We start from the raw sequence: 16794 nt of genomic DNA, 5'->3' as shown, positions 1-16794 counted from the left end.
CGCGCTGGCGGAAAGAGGGGCGATTGCACGGCGCTGCGCGGCTCGGTCCGTGCACGTTTCTGAGCGCTCGCCTTCCCGGGGGGGGGGTCAGCAAGCGCGGGGGTCACTCCCGAGACCCCCGCACGCGGCCGCGAAGGCTCAGAGCCGGGGCGGAACCAGGAATCGCGGAACCTTCCTTCCCGTCCCGGGTGCCGGAGCCGCCCGGAAGGAGGGGCGCCAGGGACCGCGCCGCGCCGCGCCGGCGCAGTCGGACGTCGGTCGCCTCGGTAACGCGCGTGGGGCCGGCTCCTCAGCATGAGCGTTCGGGTGGCGCGGGCTCTGAGAGCCTGGGACTGGGGTCCCCGCAGCCGCCGCGGCGCCGCGAACTTCCGGCCGCCCCCGCCGGGCGCGGTGGACGTGGCGGAGCTGCTGCGGGACGCGACGGCCGCGGAGGAGGCGCCCCGGGAGGCGGCGGCGAGGCGGCCGCCGGGCCGGTGCTCGGTGCTGCTGTTCCCGGGCCAGGGCAGCCAGGCGGTGGGCATGGGCCGCGGCCTGCTCCGCTACCCGCGCGTCCGCGAGCTCTACGCCGCCGCCCGCCGCGTGCTGGGCTACGACCTGCTGGAGCTGAGCCTGCGCGGGCCGCAGGAGGCCCTGGACCGCACGGTGCACTGCCAGCCCGCCGTCTTCGTGGCCTCGCTGGCCGCCGTCGAGAAACTGCACCACCTGCAGCCCGCGGTGAGGCCCGAGCTCCCACCCGCGACACGTTGCGCTGGGTCCGCGTTCCCGCGCTGTGCCAGGCGCTGGAGATACAGCCATAAACAAACAAACAAACAAACAAACAAAAACAAGAGGAGAGCTTGCATGTTAGGGGAGGGAGACATCATAAGGAGTAAGTGCACCACGTAGATGGCATAGCATGTCAAAGATGATAAAGGTTACAGGAAGGGAAACAGCAGGGAAAGGGGCTGGGAGGTCAAGGGCCGGGTTTCGGTTGTAAGTGATCCTTAACAATTTAATTAAATTACTAAATGACTCCGGAAGGATTGAACGTCATCATCTTTGATGGCCGTTGAAAAACCATCCCGAGAATGTAATTTTTACCTGAAGGTGTGAACTGGTTGCTGCTGTTACTTATTTTTTTAATTTTTTAATTTTTTTAATATGTCTTTATTGATTTCAGAGAAAGGAAGGGAGAGAGAAACATCAATGATGAGAGACTCATTGATCGGCTGCCTCCTGCACGCCCCGGACTGGGGATGGGGCCGCAACCCCAGGCATGTGCCCTGACGGGGAAGAACCCCAATCGCCTGGATCCTAGGTCCACGCTCAACCACTGAGCCACGCCCGGCCGGGCACTGCTCTTATTTAATACTATGAGGACAGTAAATGCTGAGCTAGTACTTTAAACCTTTTACTCCATTTCATCTTCACCACAACCTTGGGAGGAAAAGACTGTTACTTTGTGGATGAGGAAAGGAGAGGCAGATACTGGAAGAATCAGTCAAGTGGTCCTATTGAATCTCTGTGATAACATTCACTGAATGCCTACCCTGGGCCAGGTCTGTGCTGAGTGCCTTAGAGACATTGTCTTCCTGTAATTCTCAGCAGCCCTGTGACATAGGTCCTGCTCTTTCCTCATGTCACAGATGTGATAACAGGCTCAGAGAGGTTAGGGAACTATCCCAAGCTAAGAATCAAATCCAGCTCTTTGTGACTCCCAGAGTCATATTTCCAAGTTCTATGCTTAGTTCCCCAGCTCCATCCAGCCTGGGAGGTGGCTCCAGGGCAGAAGCAAGACCCAGGGCCCTGGGTTGCAGTCGCAGCTTTACCTCACAGTCAGCCAGGGGGCTTTCACTTGCTAGGGAGGTTCCTCATCAGTAAAGGAGCTGGGTCAGCGATTGTCAGGGCCACCTCTGTGTGTCTTCTAGCTGGAGCACCAGGCCAGCCGAACCTGACTCACTGAGCCACCGCCAGCTCTCAAGTGCAGAGCCCTGGACTGAGCTCCCAAGGACAGGTCCTCACATTCTGCATCTGTCACCACAGGTTATTGAGAACTGTGTCGCTGCTGCTGGATTCAGTGTGGGAGAATTTGCGGCCCTAGTGTTTGCTGGAGCCATGGAATTTTCTGAAGGTACACAGAAAGGGGTTTGGTGGTGTACAGGGGTTTGTCTTGCTGGGCTCACTGGGGATAAGGGACACTGCCAAAAATAATTCCGGACCCACGAGTTTGATAGAGAAGGAGCATATGGATGGGGATGATATTGGAACCCGAGGACCAGACTTCACCTTGATTCTCTTTTAACCCTGAAAAGTTCATCAAGGATTTCCTTTCTGTGCTCTCATAAAATCTGGTTGCTTGACTGTCTTTCCCACTATCCTGTGCATTCTTGGTTCAATCACAAACCTTCAGTGCCTGTCACATGGTAGGAGCTCAATACATATACATTGAATGAAAAAGAGTAAGTGAATGTTTGATCTTGAGCCGTATCAGTCTCACTTTTTAACAGTTTTGCGTATAGTTAAAAGTTAAACATTTTTGCTTATACTGGGCCACTCTGGCCTGAGTGCCTGGCTCGGGGCATGCTGAATGCAGACAGCAACCTGAGTGAGGGGCTGCAGCAAAGGACTTGGACATTTCTCCAAAGAAGATACACAAATGGCCAGCAAGCACATGAAAAGATGCTCAACATCACTACTCATTAGAGAAACGCAAATCAAAACCACAATGAGATACCACTTCACACCCACTAGGATGGCTTTAATGTAGAACAGCGATAACAAAAAGGAGCATAATACGTGTTGGCAAGGATGTAGAAAAATAGGAACCTTACACATTGCTGGTAAGAATGTAAAATGGTGCAGCCATTGTGGAAAAGTTTGTTGGTTCCTCAAAAAGCAAAACATAGAGTTACTATATGAGCCAGGAGTCATACTCGGAGGTCTAAGATAAAAACGTGTCCACCCAGAAAAACTTGCACACAAATGTTTATAACAGCATTGTTTATAATAGCCAAAAGGTAGAAACAGTGCGAATGTCCATCATCAGATGAATGGATAAACTAATTGTGTATCTATATAATGAAATATTAGGGATGAAAAGGAATGAAGCACTGACACAGGCAGCAACATGGATGAATTTCAGAAAGATGCTCAGTGAGGAGCCAGTCACAAAGGTCACATACTGTGTGATCCCTTTCATGTGAACTGTCCAGGGTATGCAAGTCCAAAAAGACCACAGATTAGTGGTTCCTGTGGGTGGAGAGGAGAAACGGGAAGTGATTACACTTAGCAGGTGTGTGGTGTTTTATGAGATGGTGGAAAGTTCTGAAACTAGTGAGCTGCTGGTTGCACAGTATTATGAATACAACAAAGAGCACTGCATTATACACTTGAAACAGGTTCTATTTTATGTGAATTTCACCTCAGTGTTTAATAAAAAATATAGCACTAAAGGAAATGAAAAAAGTTTCATATTTCCACAAGCCAGTAAAACTCTTCTGTATGTACATAGTTCTATGTGTGAGTAATTTGCATAATTATAGCAGGTGTACATTCTGTGTCCAGTTCTTTCACTTGACGTTTTGTGTAGTTATTTACTGCATGCTGCATGAGGGGATTTCCCATGTTCTCTCCACATGCACATGCCTGTGTGTTCTCAGCTACTGCCCACCACTGGCTCTTATGTATTTGCTGCACAGTAAGGGGGCTAAGAGCTCAGTACAAACATACATCAGTACCGAGGGAATAAGAATGTGTTAGACAGGTGCAGGACTGCTCCCCAGACCTTCTCTGTTGTCCCATCAAATCCAAGACTGGTCCCCTAACCTTTCCTTGGTCTGGTCACCTCCTCCCAGCCAGGGAGCAGACCTGGGACCAGAACGATGGATGTCCATTAGTTACAGGTCATTCCTGTGTCACGATCATTGGAGCTGCCTCCCTGGGTCCAGCCCTATCTTCTCCCCTCGCACTGGAGCCACAGTGAACCAGGAGCCCTGTGTTTTAGTCCCTCTGCCTTGGCAGTGTAGGTTCTCCAGCTCTGAGGGCAGTAGTGCTTGATTTATAATAATTATGTTACTGAACTCCACGTAATTGTAGTTTGTACATCATTCCAAATATCTGATGGCTCTTATTTTTCCTCTTCAACATGATTTCTCTAAAATAATAAACTAATTAATAATACTTCCCAGTTTTCACAACAGTCCAGGCAGATTACATACTGTTATCCCCATTTTACTAAGAATTTGACCTGGAAGGAGATCATGACTTGCCCAAAGCAGCGTAGCCCAGTCTTCCTCTCACCTACACCAGGATTCCTCAGCAGCCGCACTGTTGACATTTTGGACCATTTAATTCTTTGTTTTGGGGGTACTCTGCTTGTTGAGTAGCATCCCTGGCTTCTACCCACGAGCTGCAAGTAGCACCCCCTTCTCCACCAGTTGTGACAATCAAAAAATGTTTCTAGTCCGGTAGGGTGTGGCTCAGTGGTTGAGCATCGACCTAGGATCCAGGCGATCGGGGTTCGATTCCGGGTCAGGGCACATGCCCAGGTTGCAGGCTTGATCCCCAGTCGGGGGCGTGCAGGAGGCAGCTGATCAATGACTTTCTCGTCATTGATGTTTCTCTCTCTCTGAAATCAAATAAAGATATATTTTTTAAAAATGTTTCTAGACACTGCCCTGGGGGCAAAATCACCCCTGGTCAAACCCTACACCAAGCCAGCTTAAAGGCAGGAGCTCCGTGGGTTAATCTGTGTTTTATCAAGGCCAGCACCCCACTATATATATTTTTATTTTTTCAAATATATATTTATTGATTTCAGAGAGAGGAAAGGAGGGAGAGAGATAGAAACATTAATGGTGAGAGAGTCATTGATCAGCTGCCTCCCGCACCGCCCCCGACTAGGGATCAAGCCTGCAACCCGGGCATGTATCCTGACCAGGATTGAATTGGTGACCTTTTAGTGCATGGGTCAACACTCAATCCACTAAGCCAGACTGGCTGGGCAGCACCCTACTTTTTGATGATAGTGGTACATCTGTGTATGATAGATACAGACACACAGAAGGATGGCCTTGTGGCCTGGTGACAAATGCTGATGTCAGTGTCTTAGCACGCAGTGTGGAACCAGTGCTTTGTATCACAGGTCTGGGCTTCCCTCCTTCATTATGTGCCCCGACTTTTCCAAATGCACTTCTCTCTGGATAGGTCTCTATGCAGTGAAAATCCGAGCTGAGGCTATGCAGGAAGCCTCGGAAGCAGTCTCCAGTGGGATGTTGTCTGTCCTCGGCCGGCCCCAGTCCAAGTTCACCTTCGCCTGTTTGGAAGCCCGGGAGCACTGCAAGACCTTGGGCATAGAGAACCCTGTGTGTGAGGTGGCCAACTACCTCTTTCCGGACTGCAGGGTGATTTCAGGACACCTGGAGGTTGGTGTTGAGGGAAACAGCCTTCATAGACCCTACCCCAGCACAGAAGGTTGGGATCCTTCCTCACCTGGGAGCCCACAGTGGTGCACTGGGGGCTCTACCGAGCCATGGTCTTTGGAAAGCATGTGAGGGCCGGGAGTGGGGTGCAGTGAGCACTGCAGAAGGCAGCCGAAGGCTGGGATGCTGTCCCACTTCACCTCGTACAGACAGGGACCCTGGGCAAGTCGCCCGGCCCACTGAAAAGTAAAGGGCTGGGCCACATGGTCTCCGGGGCCATTCTGCAGAATGTTCTGGGCCTCTCACAGCCTCTGATGCGGCTGCTTCCTTAGAGAGGGCAGAGCGTTTCCTGCTGGGCTGCCCTGCCCTGCTTGTTCTCAGATGTCTGCTTCCACACCAAGTTAATTTCCTTTCCTTCTGGACTTCCCTACATTCACTGCTTCCCCAGACATTTCTCCAGCAGCTCCCACGTAACAGGCGCCGAGGGCACACGTGGCTGATAAGCCAGGGTTCCTGCCATCAGAGGAAGGCCGGCTGGGAATGGATAAGCTAGGTTTCGGGCACAGTAAGGGTCAAACTGTCTACCAATGGCCTGCAGAGGTGGCACCAGAAGGCGGTGCCTGGGGGAGATGGATACTAGGAAGAGGGGCATCCGGCAGAGGCAGGCAGCACCTGACAGAAAGGCCAGCTCTGTCCTGGGGGCTGCTTCGGGCATGCCGAGTGCAGACAGGAGCCTGAGTGAAGGGCTGCGGACGCAGGGCCAGTGTTCACACATCTTACTTCGGCCTCTCAGCCGGTCCTATGCTCTATGGAAGGGAGTCTGACTCACACTTTACACACAAGGACGCCGAGGCAGTCAGGGTGGCAGGTGCTCAGAGATGTTGGAGGCAGCACTGGAACTGCAGTCAGTCTCAGTCTGGAATCTGCTTCCTCCACTTGGCTGTGCTCAGTTCTTCCTCTTTTAGGCTGTGCAGTATGCCAGGTGTCCTTGTGTCTGTCCTCTGAGTCAGTGGAAGCCAGCAGATCCCTTTTGTGACAATTAAGAGATCAGTTACAGGGGCCCCCAAGTAACCATGAGGCTGGTTGCTGGTCCCCATTCATAGCCTTGGAACGATGCCCAGCAGTGGGCTGGGTCAGCCCCCAGCCCAGGCAGCACTCTTCCTCCTCAGGATCCTGGACAGGTGGGCATCGGTCTGGGTGATGGCTCGGAGTCCCAGGTGTGGCCTTTCAGTGCTGTTGGAAGGGCCACAGCCAAGGGTTTGGGGAAGGGCCGGGGTCCTCAACTGATGTTAAAAAAAAAATGCAGCCTCTGCTGGACCAGTGCCTAAGCTGAGGGCCAGCCTCAGAGAAGTCTGCTGGACCCTACAGCAGTGACTCACCTGGGACTGGAGTTGGATTAGTCCAGAGACAACATGGAGAGCACGTTGAGACCGCTGAAATTGTGCAGAAAGTGCACGGAGGAGCCGTCTACACCAGTGCTGGTGACAGAAGTCTCAGCATGGAGGAGGCCTTGGTTCAGACTCCTGGGGCACGTCCCTTAGTGAGATGGGGAGGTGGAGGGTGGCCATGGACCGGAAGCACCAGGTCAATCAGGGCAAGCTAGATTCTGCCGCAGCGACGACCTGAACCCGTTAGTGGTTCCCACAGGTGTGGTTCCCACAGCAAGGTCCCCATCCCAGGTAGGGTTTGCTGTGCTGGGCTCTGCGCCACTTCGCTTTTGCCTCAGGGCTCAAGTTGCTGGAGCAGCCTCCGTGGGGGACACTGACAAACAGGAGTGACAGGAGGAGCCAAGGGTTGCACTGGCCATGCCTGGGGGGAGCAGGGTGCATCCCCGCAGGGAGGGCCCCCAGAGATGCTGTGCCACCAAAAGCAGTAATCCCTTCTACCCTGTGGGGGCACACATTAGCTCCCCGTCATGTTTTTCCAGTGAACATGGATGGGCTTGGTATTCAAGATATTAATTATGTCCCTTATATAGCACTTGTATGCCAAGCGTAGTTCTCCTTACCGTAGCCCTATAACCCATAGCTGTTACCCCCATTTTAGAGAAGAAAACTGAGGCACGAGAGCTAAAGTAAAATTGCCCCAGGTCCTGCAGCTGCCGTGACTTTTTTAAGGCTTACCTTAGTCTCCCAGGGAGCAGCTGGCCTGGCCTCTGAGCAGGCTGGGGATGGGGTCAGGTTGCAGGGACACGGCAAACAGGTTAGTGCACGAGAAGCCCTTCAGCAGATCCCAACAGAGGGTCGGCAGGGCGGCAGGCCCTGGGCTGTGTCCTGAGAGCAAAGGGTCTCTTAAGAGTATCTACTATTTTAAAGATATTTGTAAATTATGTTGTTTGCAAACAGTTCCTGGTTTGGCCTGTTAGCCCTGGAGATCAGGGGAAGGCTTGGCTTCAGTAAGACAAACCCCAGGTGAGGGGGTTCTGGTAGAAAGATCCTGCACAGCGAAATGAGCTTCGAGTCTCCGGAAGTTTTATGTTGGAGGTTATGTAGTAACATGAAAACAGGCTTATTAAAGATGAGGGGTAGCAGAATTATGGTTGAAGACAAACATGTATTAGATAGTGCTTTTTTAAATTTTTTTGCAATTTTCTAATTGATTTTTAAAGAAAGAGAAAAATGGATGTGAGAAGGAAACATCGATCAGCTGCCTCCTTCACGCCCCTTACAGGAGGGTCGAGCCTGCAACCTGGGCATGGGCCCTGACTGGGAATCGAACCGGAAACCTTTTGGTTCACAGGACGGCACTCAACCAACTGAGCTGCACCAGCCAGGGCTAGGTAGTGCTTTCTTGTTTATCAGACACTGTCACACATCTCCGATCTGATCACTTCCCAGAAGCCTTGTGAAGTAGATGAAATTGTGTTGTTATGGATGGAAAGAAAAATACAAAGAGGTTGAGCAATTTGCCCGGGGCCACCAAGCTAGTGCATGACAGTGCTGGGAAGGGACCCAGATCCCAGGAGTCCAGCCTCAGATCTTTCAGCCACACTGTGGTCACCTGCCCAGGGGATGGTGTGTGTGGTCAGATCCCCAGAGGAGGACTCCTGGGCCCTGACCATAGGAGGGATTCTAACTGGAACAGAGGTGAGTGGAGCCCATCCCTGCTGGCTGTTGGGGTGAAATGTGGGTGAGGGTGTGCAGAGGAGCACATTGTGGACGCAGCACTGATGGTGCCGGGCTGACTGCCTCTGCTCCTTCCCTAAGGTTTGCTTGGAATAACCTTCCTCCTTTTCTTCCAGGCTCTGCAGTTTCTCCAGAAGAACTCTTCTAAGTATCACTTCAGACGCACGAAGATGCTGCCAGTCAGCGGAGGGTTCCACACCCGCCTCATGGAGCCGGCCTTGGAGCCCCTGGCGCAAGTCCTAAAGGCCATCGACTTGAAGAAGCCCCTGGTTTCCGTGCACTCCAACGTCAACGGGAACAGGTACATGCATCCTAAACACATCCAGAAGCTGCTGGTCCAGCAGGTGGTCTCCCCGGTGAAGTGGGAGCAGACGATGCACGCCTTGTACGAGAGGAGGAAGGGCACCGAGTTCCCCCAGACTTTTGAGGTGGGACCTGGGAAGCAGCTGGGAGCCATCCTGAAGAGCTGCAACCTGCAGGCCTGGAAGTCCTACAGCCACGTGGAGGTGCTGGAGGCGGATGAGGCCCCGGACCAGCACCTGTAGTGTCTCCTGGTGGCCACGGGGTGGGGGTGGGGAGCTGCAGGGAGCCGAGCCAGCCTGTCCTGCCCAGGAAACTGTTTCTGCCACGCCTTCCTGTCCAGCCTCCTCTGGCGAGTGATAGGGAGGGATTGTTTGCAAAGAGCTTTGGCGTCACGTAAAGCACTGAAAGTGAGGATTTCTTTATGCAGCACAGTCCGTTTCTCCTCAAATCATGCCTGGATGCTGGGAAAGGCAGCAGTGCAAGTTACCCGAAGAGACTGGAGTTCTCACCCTGCCTCCACCAGCCGGCCACGTGGGCCGACCACAGCCCCTCGGGCTCAGGTGGCTCCTCTAAAATAGGCTGGGACAGCCTGGCCAGCAGGAGCGTTGTAAGGACGAGAAAGTGTGACCAGTGGCCATGTCCCACCCTGCATGGCAGGTGCTGTGGGCACACTGGCATGGCCACCAGGTAGGACAGTGCTGGAAAAGAACGGGCTCCACTGCCCCTGCAGCCACCCACGACCATAACCTTTGCTCCTTTGTCACTGAATCCAAAGGACCTGGCTGGCCTTGGCAGGTAATCCCAGGTCAGTTTACTTTCCCAAGAGACAGTACTGAGTGCCTGCTGTGTGCCAGGGACTGGGTAGCTGCTGCCCTGGCAAGAAGAGGGCCCTTTAGTGAGGCAGGAGGGGTACAGGGAGGGCCCATGAGGGCCCGCCTTTTCCCCCCACCCTAGGCGAATACTGAGTGCCTCCTGTGTGCCTGTGACTAGTCTGGCACAGGGCATATCCTCAGCCTGCTCCACACCAGGGGCACAGCACAGGCACCCTGCCAATGCCTCTCTTTGCATTGGTATGAAATGAGTGATTCTGTGCTCCTTGGGTGGTTTTTCATTGTTCAGCAACAGTGGGCAAACCTTATTGGGAATAAACCTCTGCATTTGTCTTTAAATGTTGCTAATGTGTAGACTCACGTCAGATCCTGGATAAAGCTTCTCGTGTTTAATTCCAGTGTTTCTCAATGGGTCCTGTTGGCCTTTGGGCAGACCAGCCTTCCCTGTGGGGCTTCTTGCTTGTGGGCAGCTGCCTTGACCTGGCCCCTTCGCACCAGGAGCACTTCTAGGACTGTGACCCCAAACCTGTTTCCACAGCCCGGGTGGGAACCACTGAGGATACGAGCATACAGCCTGGCTTTCTCCAGGCGTTCCTGGGAGCACAGTGAAGAAAGAACTGTTTCTTAAAACTTTGCTGTAGAAATTCTCAAACATGCACGAAGAAGTTTATTTTCAAATAATTGCCAGTTCTGTCTGAATCCCCTTTGCTGAGTGTTCTAAGCAACGAGTAGCCTAAGGAGACCAGCTCCTGGGTGGGGCTGCGCTGCAGGCAGGATGGTGCCACAGGTCTGCTCGGCTCCCAGAAGCCCCAGGTAAGGACAGCAGGGCATGGCAGTGGACGGGGCGGGGCAGGGAGGTCTGGCTGCTCTTCTGGGACCGTGCCCTGGCCCATGCGTGCTCCAAGCACAGGGGGAGGAACAGCAACGGAAGGGCAGTGGTACAGTAGGAGGGACTCCCAGGAGTGCGGCAGGCAGGGTTCTGCCTCCACCCTGAGCCCTGGGTTGGGGTGGGTGGGGGCCCTCGCCCTGCCGCTGTGTACCCTAAAGCTGGAGGCCTGGAGGTGACACAGAGGCGCAGGGCAGTGAGGGGAGCTCTGGGAGGAGCCCAGAGTCAGGTGGCACCTACGTCCTTCCTCTTCCTCGAAGGGATCGTGGCCAGTTCCTGCCCCCTGGGGGAATACTGGCACCATCTTCGTGCCAGGGTGCCACTCCATCTCTGGGTCCCATGTCACAGAGCACCACCTCCCTGGTTTGCCTGGCAGTGGGTGCTGCTGTGCTCCTGCCCTGGCAGGAACAGGGTGCCCTGGCACCTTCTTTCTGAGCCTCTATCCCGCCTTACCTCCAGAAATCCTGACCAGACCAGGGGCCTTGTTCAAAAACCCCAGGGGCCTGTTGATGGGAAAGCACTGTGTGGAAATTTTCAGGGATTGGGAGCCCCCTCCTGGGAGGGACAGGCCTCTGGTCCTTCCTTTGTGGGTTGAAGAGTCATTTTTGTGTCACTATGGGCTCAGATTGAAGCTGGTTTGAACTCCTGAGTGGAGTCTCTCTGCACCATGTGGGAACCCAGTGGTATCCTCTGCCCAGCCTCCTCCCCTCCGCACCTGAGTGCCCCACAGGCTGCACCACTCCAGCGGGGAGCGCTGGGTGAGCACCCACGGGGAGGGCCAGCAGCCCAAAGGGAATAATCCCTAATGGTCTATTTCAGGCACCAAGGCCTGACAGGGTGGGAGTAAACCGGTTCTGTGGGGCCCAAGCAGCACCTGCAGGTACAGAGATGAGCCTGGAGGCTGTGACGTAGGCAAGTGGCTGGGAGTACACCCACCCCTCCGCCATGATCATCACCTCCAAGGGGCAAGACGGAGCCCGCGATGCAAAGACCAGAGACAGATGCAAACCAACATTTTATTGAGCTCTCCTCACTCAGGAATCTACTCCAGCAGATTCTCTCGGCTGTGGGTGACAGACATGGGTGTGACCAGCACTCCCCCCACCGCCTGCTACATGACCCACCCACGAGAGGAAGGCTCCTTCTGGGGCCAGGAGAGCAGTTAAGCATAAAGACCCCAGAGGTATAATTCATTTTTCTTACAAAACAAAAACAAAAAAGTATGAAACCTCAGGAGTGTCCCAGCACTCAGAATTTAAATATAAAAAAGGGATCGTAAGAAAACAGTTAAAAAGACAACAAAACCAACAAGGCCACCTCCAGGGTGGTGGTCGGGGGAGGGCCAGCCCTGCCCCACACTGGCCAGCAGCTGTCACTGGAGGAGGTGGAGGCCCCAGTCGAGCAGCAGCGCCAGCAGCAGCAGCACCGACATCTTGCGCCCGTGGCTGGGGGACACCTGTGGGGTGAAGGGGAAAAGTGAGGACCACGAGCCTGGAGAAGCCAGCTGGTTCTACAGCTCGCCCCTGTGCCCGCCCGCGGGTGTGAGTGGTGGTGAAGAGGAAGTGGGTCCAGGGAGGCGGCAAGAGCACCTCATTCAGGACAGGACGGCTCTGGGGCAAGGTCCAGAAAGATGCGAGCGGGAGGGTAGGAGAGGAAAGTGTCCCGAGGCCAGGCCACCCGGGTTCTCCTCTGCTGGGAACTGAGATGACCAAGTGCAGGCGGGAGGAGTGGGGAGTGGTCAGGAAAGCTGCTGGGGACAGGAGGCACCTGCGTGGGCAGGTGGGTGAGGAACCCAGGTGAGCGATTCATCTGGAATCCGCATCTGCCAGATGAAGGCGCTCCTGGCAGAGGGAGAGGCGTGAGCGCGGGTGAGGGGGTGAGGCAGGCGAGGCTCGAGGACCCATGCACAAGCCTGGGGTCTCACCCCAAAGGCCTCCGGGACCAGGCAGAAGGAAAAACAGTTGAAGCAGGCAAGACAGCGATAGGGAGTGGTGGGGACTGTGCCAACCAGAGGGTCTGCTTTATGGAGCAGCTGCACTGTCAAGCTTACCCTGTCCCCGAGGATCAGGAAGCTCCAGAACCTTCTGCTCCCCCTGAGATTAGTGAGACCACCCATAAAACTTCTCAGAACACGCCTCAGGCCTATCTGGTTATAGGTGAAAGCCCAGCTGTAAGACAGATGGGAGGGAACAGGGCAGAGATGGCCTTTATTTTAGGTGACAGCTGTGGGGAGAAGTGGGCATGTCCCCCCCTCCCCTGCCACCTACTGCCGCCCTCGCCCCCTTCCCTGGGTGGCTCCACAGCGAGGGCCTCTCTCCATGGGCCATTTCTGGTCCTCAAGTCATCTGATTCCTGCTTCCTCCGCTGCCTGCGGGCCACTGGCGTTTGGCCTTGCCTTCCGGAGCCGGCCCCGTGGAACACGCTCCAGGGTCCAGGCCCAAAGAGGCGGGGCCAAGGGGGCAGGTCCTCCCTCCAGAGAGGCTGTGTTTGGGTACAGGCTCCCCAAAGAAGGCTGCCTTCCTAGAGGCCACGGGACCATGTCTACTTCAGTCCTGATCTCGAGTAAGGTCTCTGTGTCCCCACCCTGGGCAACTCTGTGGGGTCTGAGAACCCACAGGCAAATCACGGGCGCCGAGCACCTCTGCCGAGGAAGACCGACAGACGCCGCCATCCGAGCTCCCCAGCACGGCTGTCGTTTAATGTCAAGACTCCGGCTGGACGAGGGGCGGAGGAGGGGCTGAGGTTCTGCCGCCTGAGCCGAGGCAGGAGAACCCAGGGCAGCGGCCAGCCCCGGGAGCCCGTACCTGTACATGGCCATCCAGGGCACCTGCGGAAAGCGGGGCAGCATCCATCTCACTTCCATCTCGTCCCCGATGATGGCCAGCCGCACGCCCATGTCGTGAGGGATGTCGCTGCAAGGAGGGTGCAGGATATCAGTGGTGGGTTGTGCTGGTGACCCCCACACCCAAACCCGCCCAGCCAACGGGGCCGACAGGTTTGTGGGGCACAGAGCAGGATGCGGGGCAGGGAACCTTCCCGCCTCTCCTCTGGCTCCCACTTTGCTGCAGACACAGCCATGGAGGGCTCCAGGAGTGTGGGAGGCCAGCGGCTTCTGGGTTTGGTCTGAGCCCTCTGCTGGGGCAGGAGGGCAGAGACATTTGGACAATGGAGTTGGGGGGGGGGCTCTGAGTCCCCTCGGATCACAGGCTGGCTTCCCACAGGGGTCTCGTTACCCCCCACCCTGTGGGAGGGGCTCTGGGACCTGTTCCCTGGTCCCCAATCCCGACACCACCTCTTCGTCACTGCCCCTTTGAGAAAGGAGGGGCTAACCAGCCCGTCTGGGCCCCCACTCTCACTGAACAAGTCCCTCGTGGAAACTGGAGGCACATGCTCCACCCACCTCCCAGCCTGACCTCTCCCCTCCCCCGCCTCGGGGCACCTGGGCGGGTTTCAGCCCTGCTCTCGGGTTTGCCCACACATTCCATCCTGGTGACTAGGCAGCTGCCTGGGAATTCCCAGAGCCAGAGGCCTCCCGGCTCCGCACAGCCCCGTCCCCAGGGTCTGTGCTCTCTTTACTCCAGGAGCAATGGGGGGCGGGCCGGGGGCTGGGGAGGGCTGGCTGGCAACCAGGAAGGTGGGTGGAGGTCCCACCTGCATGCTGATACCCTGTGGGACCTCAGGAAAACTGCCAGGCTGAACATCCCCTGTTGTCATCTACAGATGGAGCAGTGTGGAGGAAAAAGGTGCATTTTGGGTCCCTCCAGCCCTAAAATCCCAACCAGCCCAGCCCCCAAGTCCAGGACCTAATGACAAAATCCTGAGGCAGAGAGCAGACCTGGAACTGATCCCGGGAACATCCCCTCTCCGCTGCCCCCTAACAGCCAGGGCCAGGAGCTGCGGGGGAGCCTGAATCGGCCTCAGGCTACTTGGGACCCATCTCTCAAGAGGCCTTGAGGAGGTGGCCGTGGTCATGGGGGCCGGGAGCACTCTGTCCTAAGGCCACAGCTTGAGCCATTTGAGGGTCAATGCCCAAGGCCCTTCCTGGACTGTGGACATGCTGGATGCTCTAAGGCGCCCTCGGTGACCTGGTGTCACAGCAAAGCCTCCCCGCCCAGGGCCCGCGCCTCCCGGGCCACACCTGGGGAATTTCCACTCTGGAGCCCTGCCCGCCCAGAGGCTGCTCTTCTGACCACTCCCCCGAAGGTCACTGACCAGGAACGGGGTGGGCGGGGCCCACGGAGGGCTACAGGGGCCTACCCGTGGGGATCAGGATTGTACTGGAGGAGATTGGTCATGCCGGGAACCTCCACAGCTGGCAGGCCATGCTCCTGAAGGAAGGTGCACAAAATGAGGTTCCTGGAGAGGTGTCTTGCTTGCGACATTTCTTCCCTGGGGGAAAAAGACACACTCAGACTGACACGCCCTGAACCATGCGACCTGGGGCTCCACTCAGTCACCTCACCTCTACCCCAGCCCGCTCCGCTGCTAAAGCCGCCATCAGCCTCCCCCTCCCGGCTCCCCCAGGTGTGATCCTGCTGCCTGCTGGCCCTGTGCCTCTGGGCGGGTCACCCACCGCGCCTCCCTGTTCTCTGTGACACATTTCTAAAGTCAAGGATCTGGAGATGATTCCTAAGGGCTCTTGTCTTTTCTCTTTGTGAAAAAAAGAATCAGGGCGTAAATATAAGAAAGGCTCTAACCCTGGCGCCCAAGAGGCCAGTTGGCAAACTAAAAAACCCAGGTGTCTGTTGTCAAAATAGTGGACGGAGGCTGGGCTCCGGCTGGAGAGCAACTCCTTGGCATGGCTGTTTCCCTTGAGCAGAAAAGGCAAATCAGCTGAATGAGGGACAGTCACCGGCAGCCCCACTTCCCAGTGGGACCTGCTAACCTTCAGTCTTTGTTTCTAAGCACAGATGCACACACACAATTTCAAAAGCGGGATCGCTCCTTACATAGTGTCATAAGCTCCTTTCCTCACTGTCTCCTCACTGGGCAAGGCTCTAAGTCACCTCCCCCCTCCCCCTGCTAACAGAAATCATTTTCTTAGGCGTGGCCCTGAATTCTTGTTCATCTAAGCCAGGCAGGACACCCCTGTTCCTCCTTCCCAGCATGCCCTGCAGCTAGCTAGCGATGGGCCCGAAACCCAGTCCTGGGTCTCAGACGATGTCTCAGAAGCCTGATGTGGGGCCTGAAAGGAGGCAGACACGGCCTGGGCAGCTCTTCTCCCTCCTTGCTGCCTCAACCCAGAAGTGAAGGCTGGAGCTGCAGCAGCCACTTTGCGACACTGAGGTGTTGAGTACAGGAATAACTAAGATGCTGAGAATACAGAGCAGAGAGGTAGAGAGCTGGCTCTCCGATGGCATTGTTGGAACAACAGGAAAAATGCCAAGCCACCAACTGCCTAACGTGTAAGAAAAGTAAAAACCCAGTTTGTTCAAATCACCATTCACTGTCTTTCCTGTTCCTTGCAGCCAAAGGTCTACCTGAACTATTACAACTTTGAATTCCCACATCATTAAGTGTTTACCTCGTCGCTTGTGATACCTGGGTGAGACGCTGTGACCTGGCTGAACATAATCTACCCCACACTGCACACACAGCCTTAGGTTCCGGAGAGAAGGCTGTGTCTCTGGAACCAAAGGGTCTGAGTTCGAATCCCCGCCCTGCACGTAGCTGAGTGCCGCCGCCTTTCTCTCACGGGTAAGGCAGCAGTAGGCCCTCCCTTCGTTGCTGGAGGGTGGGAGGGATCTCCTGCAGGTGCTCCGAGCGGAGCCTGGAACACCGAGGGGCGGGCGCCGACCATGATGACCTCTGTATTTACTTACTATTTTCCTACAATAATGTCCTGGGTTTTAAACATCTAACTCCGCACCTTTGTCTGCACTGAACAGAGAAGGAGCAGGGGCCCAAATCTCCCAGCTCCTGAAGTGCATGGACTGCAGGCAAGACCTGCGCAGGACCGCGCGGGGGCCCCGAGGCTAAGACACGCGTGTGCACCCGGCTCGCGCGACGATAAAAGGCGACGGGGCGCGAGGCTACGGCGGCGGTGGACCCTCCAGGCGCCTGGGCGAGTCCACACGGGTTCGTCCCGACAACGCACCCAAAGGCGTGCAGAGGTGGACGGGCCGTGACATCAGCAAGGGCGCAGGCAGGTATGGGGGGTCCGGGGCGCCCTGGCCTTTGAGAAGGGACCCGCACAAGGCCAGCATTGTTCCAGACAGAATGACTGCCCAGGATCTGTCTCGGGGGCTGGC

The 16794-nt window shown here is 55.7% G+C and overlaps 2 protein-coding genes and 1 long non-coding RNA gene across 3 annotated transcripts; 2 read left to right on the top strand and 1 right to left on the bottom strand.

Moving 5' to 3' along the window:
• Positions 1-282: 282 nt before the first annotated feature.
• On the top strand, positions 283-9616 carry MCAT (malonyl-CoA-acyl carrier protein transacylase). The gene is made up of 4 exons (XM_016210290.2): positions 283-714; positions 2023-2110; positions 5185-5402; positions 8641-9616. The coding sequence occupies exons 1-4, from the start codon at positions 295-297 to the stop codon at positions 9067-9069; spliced, it is 1155 nt and encodes a 384-aa protein (XP_016065776.2). The 5' UTR covers positions 283-294; the 3' UTR covers positions 9070-9616.
• Positions 9617-9627: 11 nt separating this feature from the next.
• Positions 9628-16554, top strand: LOC148093956 (uncharacterized). The gene is made up of 3 exons (XR_015714088.1): positions 9628-10470; positions 16012-16240; positions 16432-16554. It is a non-coding gene; the product is annotated as an uncharacterized LOC148093956 (long non-coding RNA).
• On the bottom strand, positions 11916-14925 carry BIK (BCL2 interacting killer). Its single transcript, XM_087814017.1, has 4 exons — positions 14801-14925; positions 13348-13455; positions 12594-12711; positions 11916-11999 (listed from the first exon to the last, which is right to left on the bottom strand). The coding sequence occupies exons 1-4, from the start codon at positions 14923-14925 to the stop codon at positions 11916-11918; spliced, it is 435 nt and encodes a 144-aa protein (XP_087670143.1).
• Positions 16555-16794: the final 240 nt, after the last annotated feature.

Source organism: Miniopterus natalensis, chromosome 2 (genome assembly GCF_054644295.1).
Source record: "Miniopterus natalensis isolate mMinNat1 chromosome 2, mMinNat1.hap1, whole genome shotgun sequence".
Classification (NCBI taxonomy): Eukaryota; Metazoa; Chordata; class Mammalia; order Chiroptera; family Miniopteridae; genus Miniopterus; species Miniopterus natalensis.
Note: the sequence above shows the minus strand (reverse complement) of the source record. Positions and strands in the feature narration are given on the sequence as shown.

Bases quoted from the DNA above. Each gene is read 5' to 3' on its own strand.
- MCAT (XM_016210290.2), top strand. From the start codon at position 295: ATGAGCGTTCGGGTGGCGCGGGCTCTGAGAGCCTGGGACTGGGGTCCC. The intron at 715-2,022 runs GTGAGGCCCGAG...CTGTCACCACAG, and splicing joins TGCACCACCTGCAGCCCGCG to GTTATTGAGAACTGTGTCGC. The intron at 2,111-5,184 runs GTACACAGAAAG...CTCTCTGGATAG, and splicing joins AGCCATGGAATTTTCTGAAG to GTCTCTATGCAGTGAAAATC.
- BIK (XM_087814017.1), bottom strand. From the start codon at position 14,925: ATGTCGCAAGCAAGACACCTCTCCAGGAACCTCATTTTGTGCACCTTC. The intron at 13,456-14,800 runs GTAGGCCCCTGT...CCCTCCTTGCAG, and splicing joins TACAATCCTGATCCCCACGG to CGACATCCCTCACGACATGG. The intron at 12,712-13,347 runs GTACGGGCTCCC...TCTGTCTTACAG, and splicing joins CCCTGGATGGCCATGTACAG to CTGGGCTTTCACCTATAACC.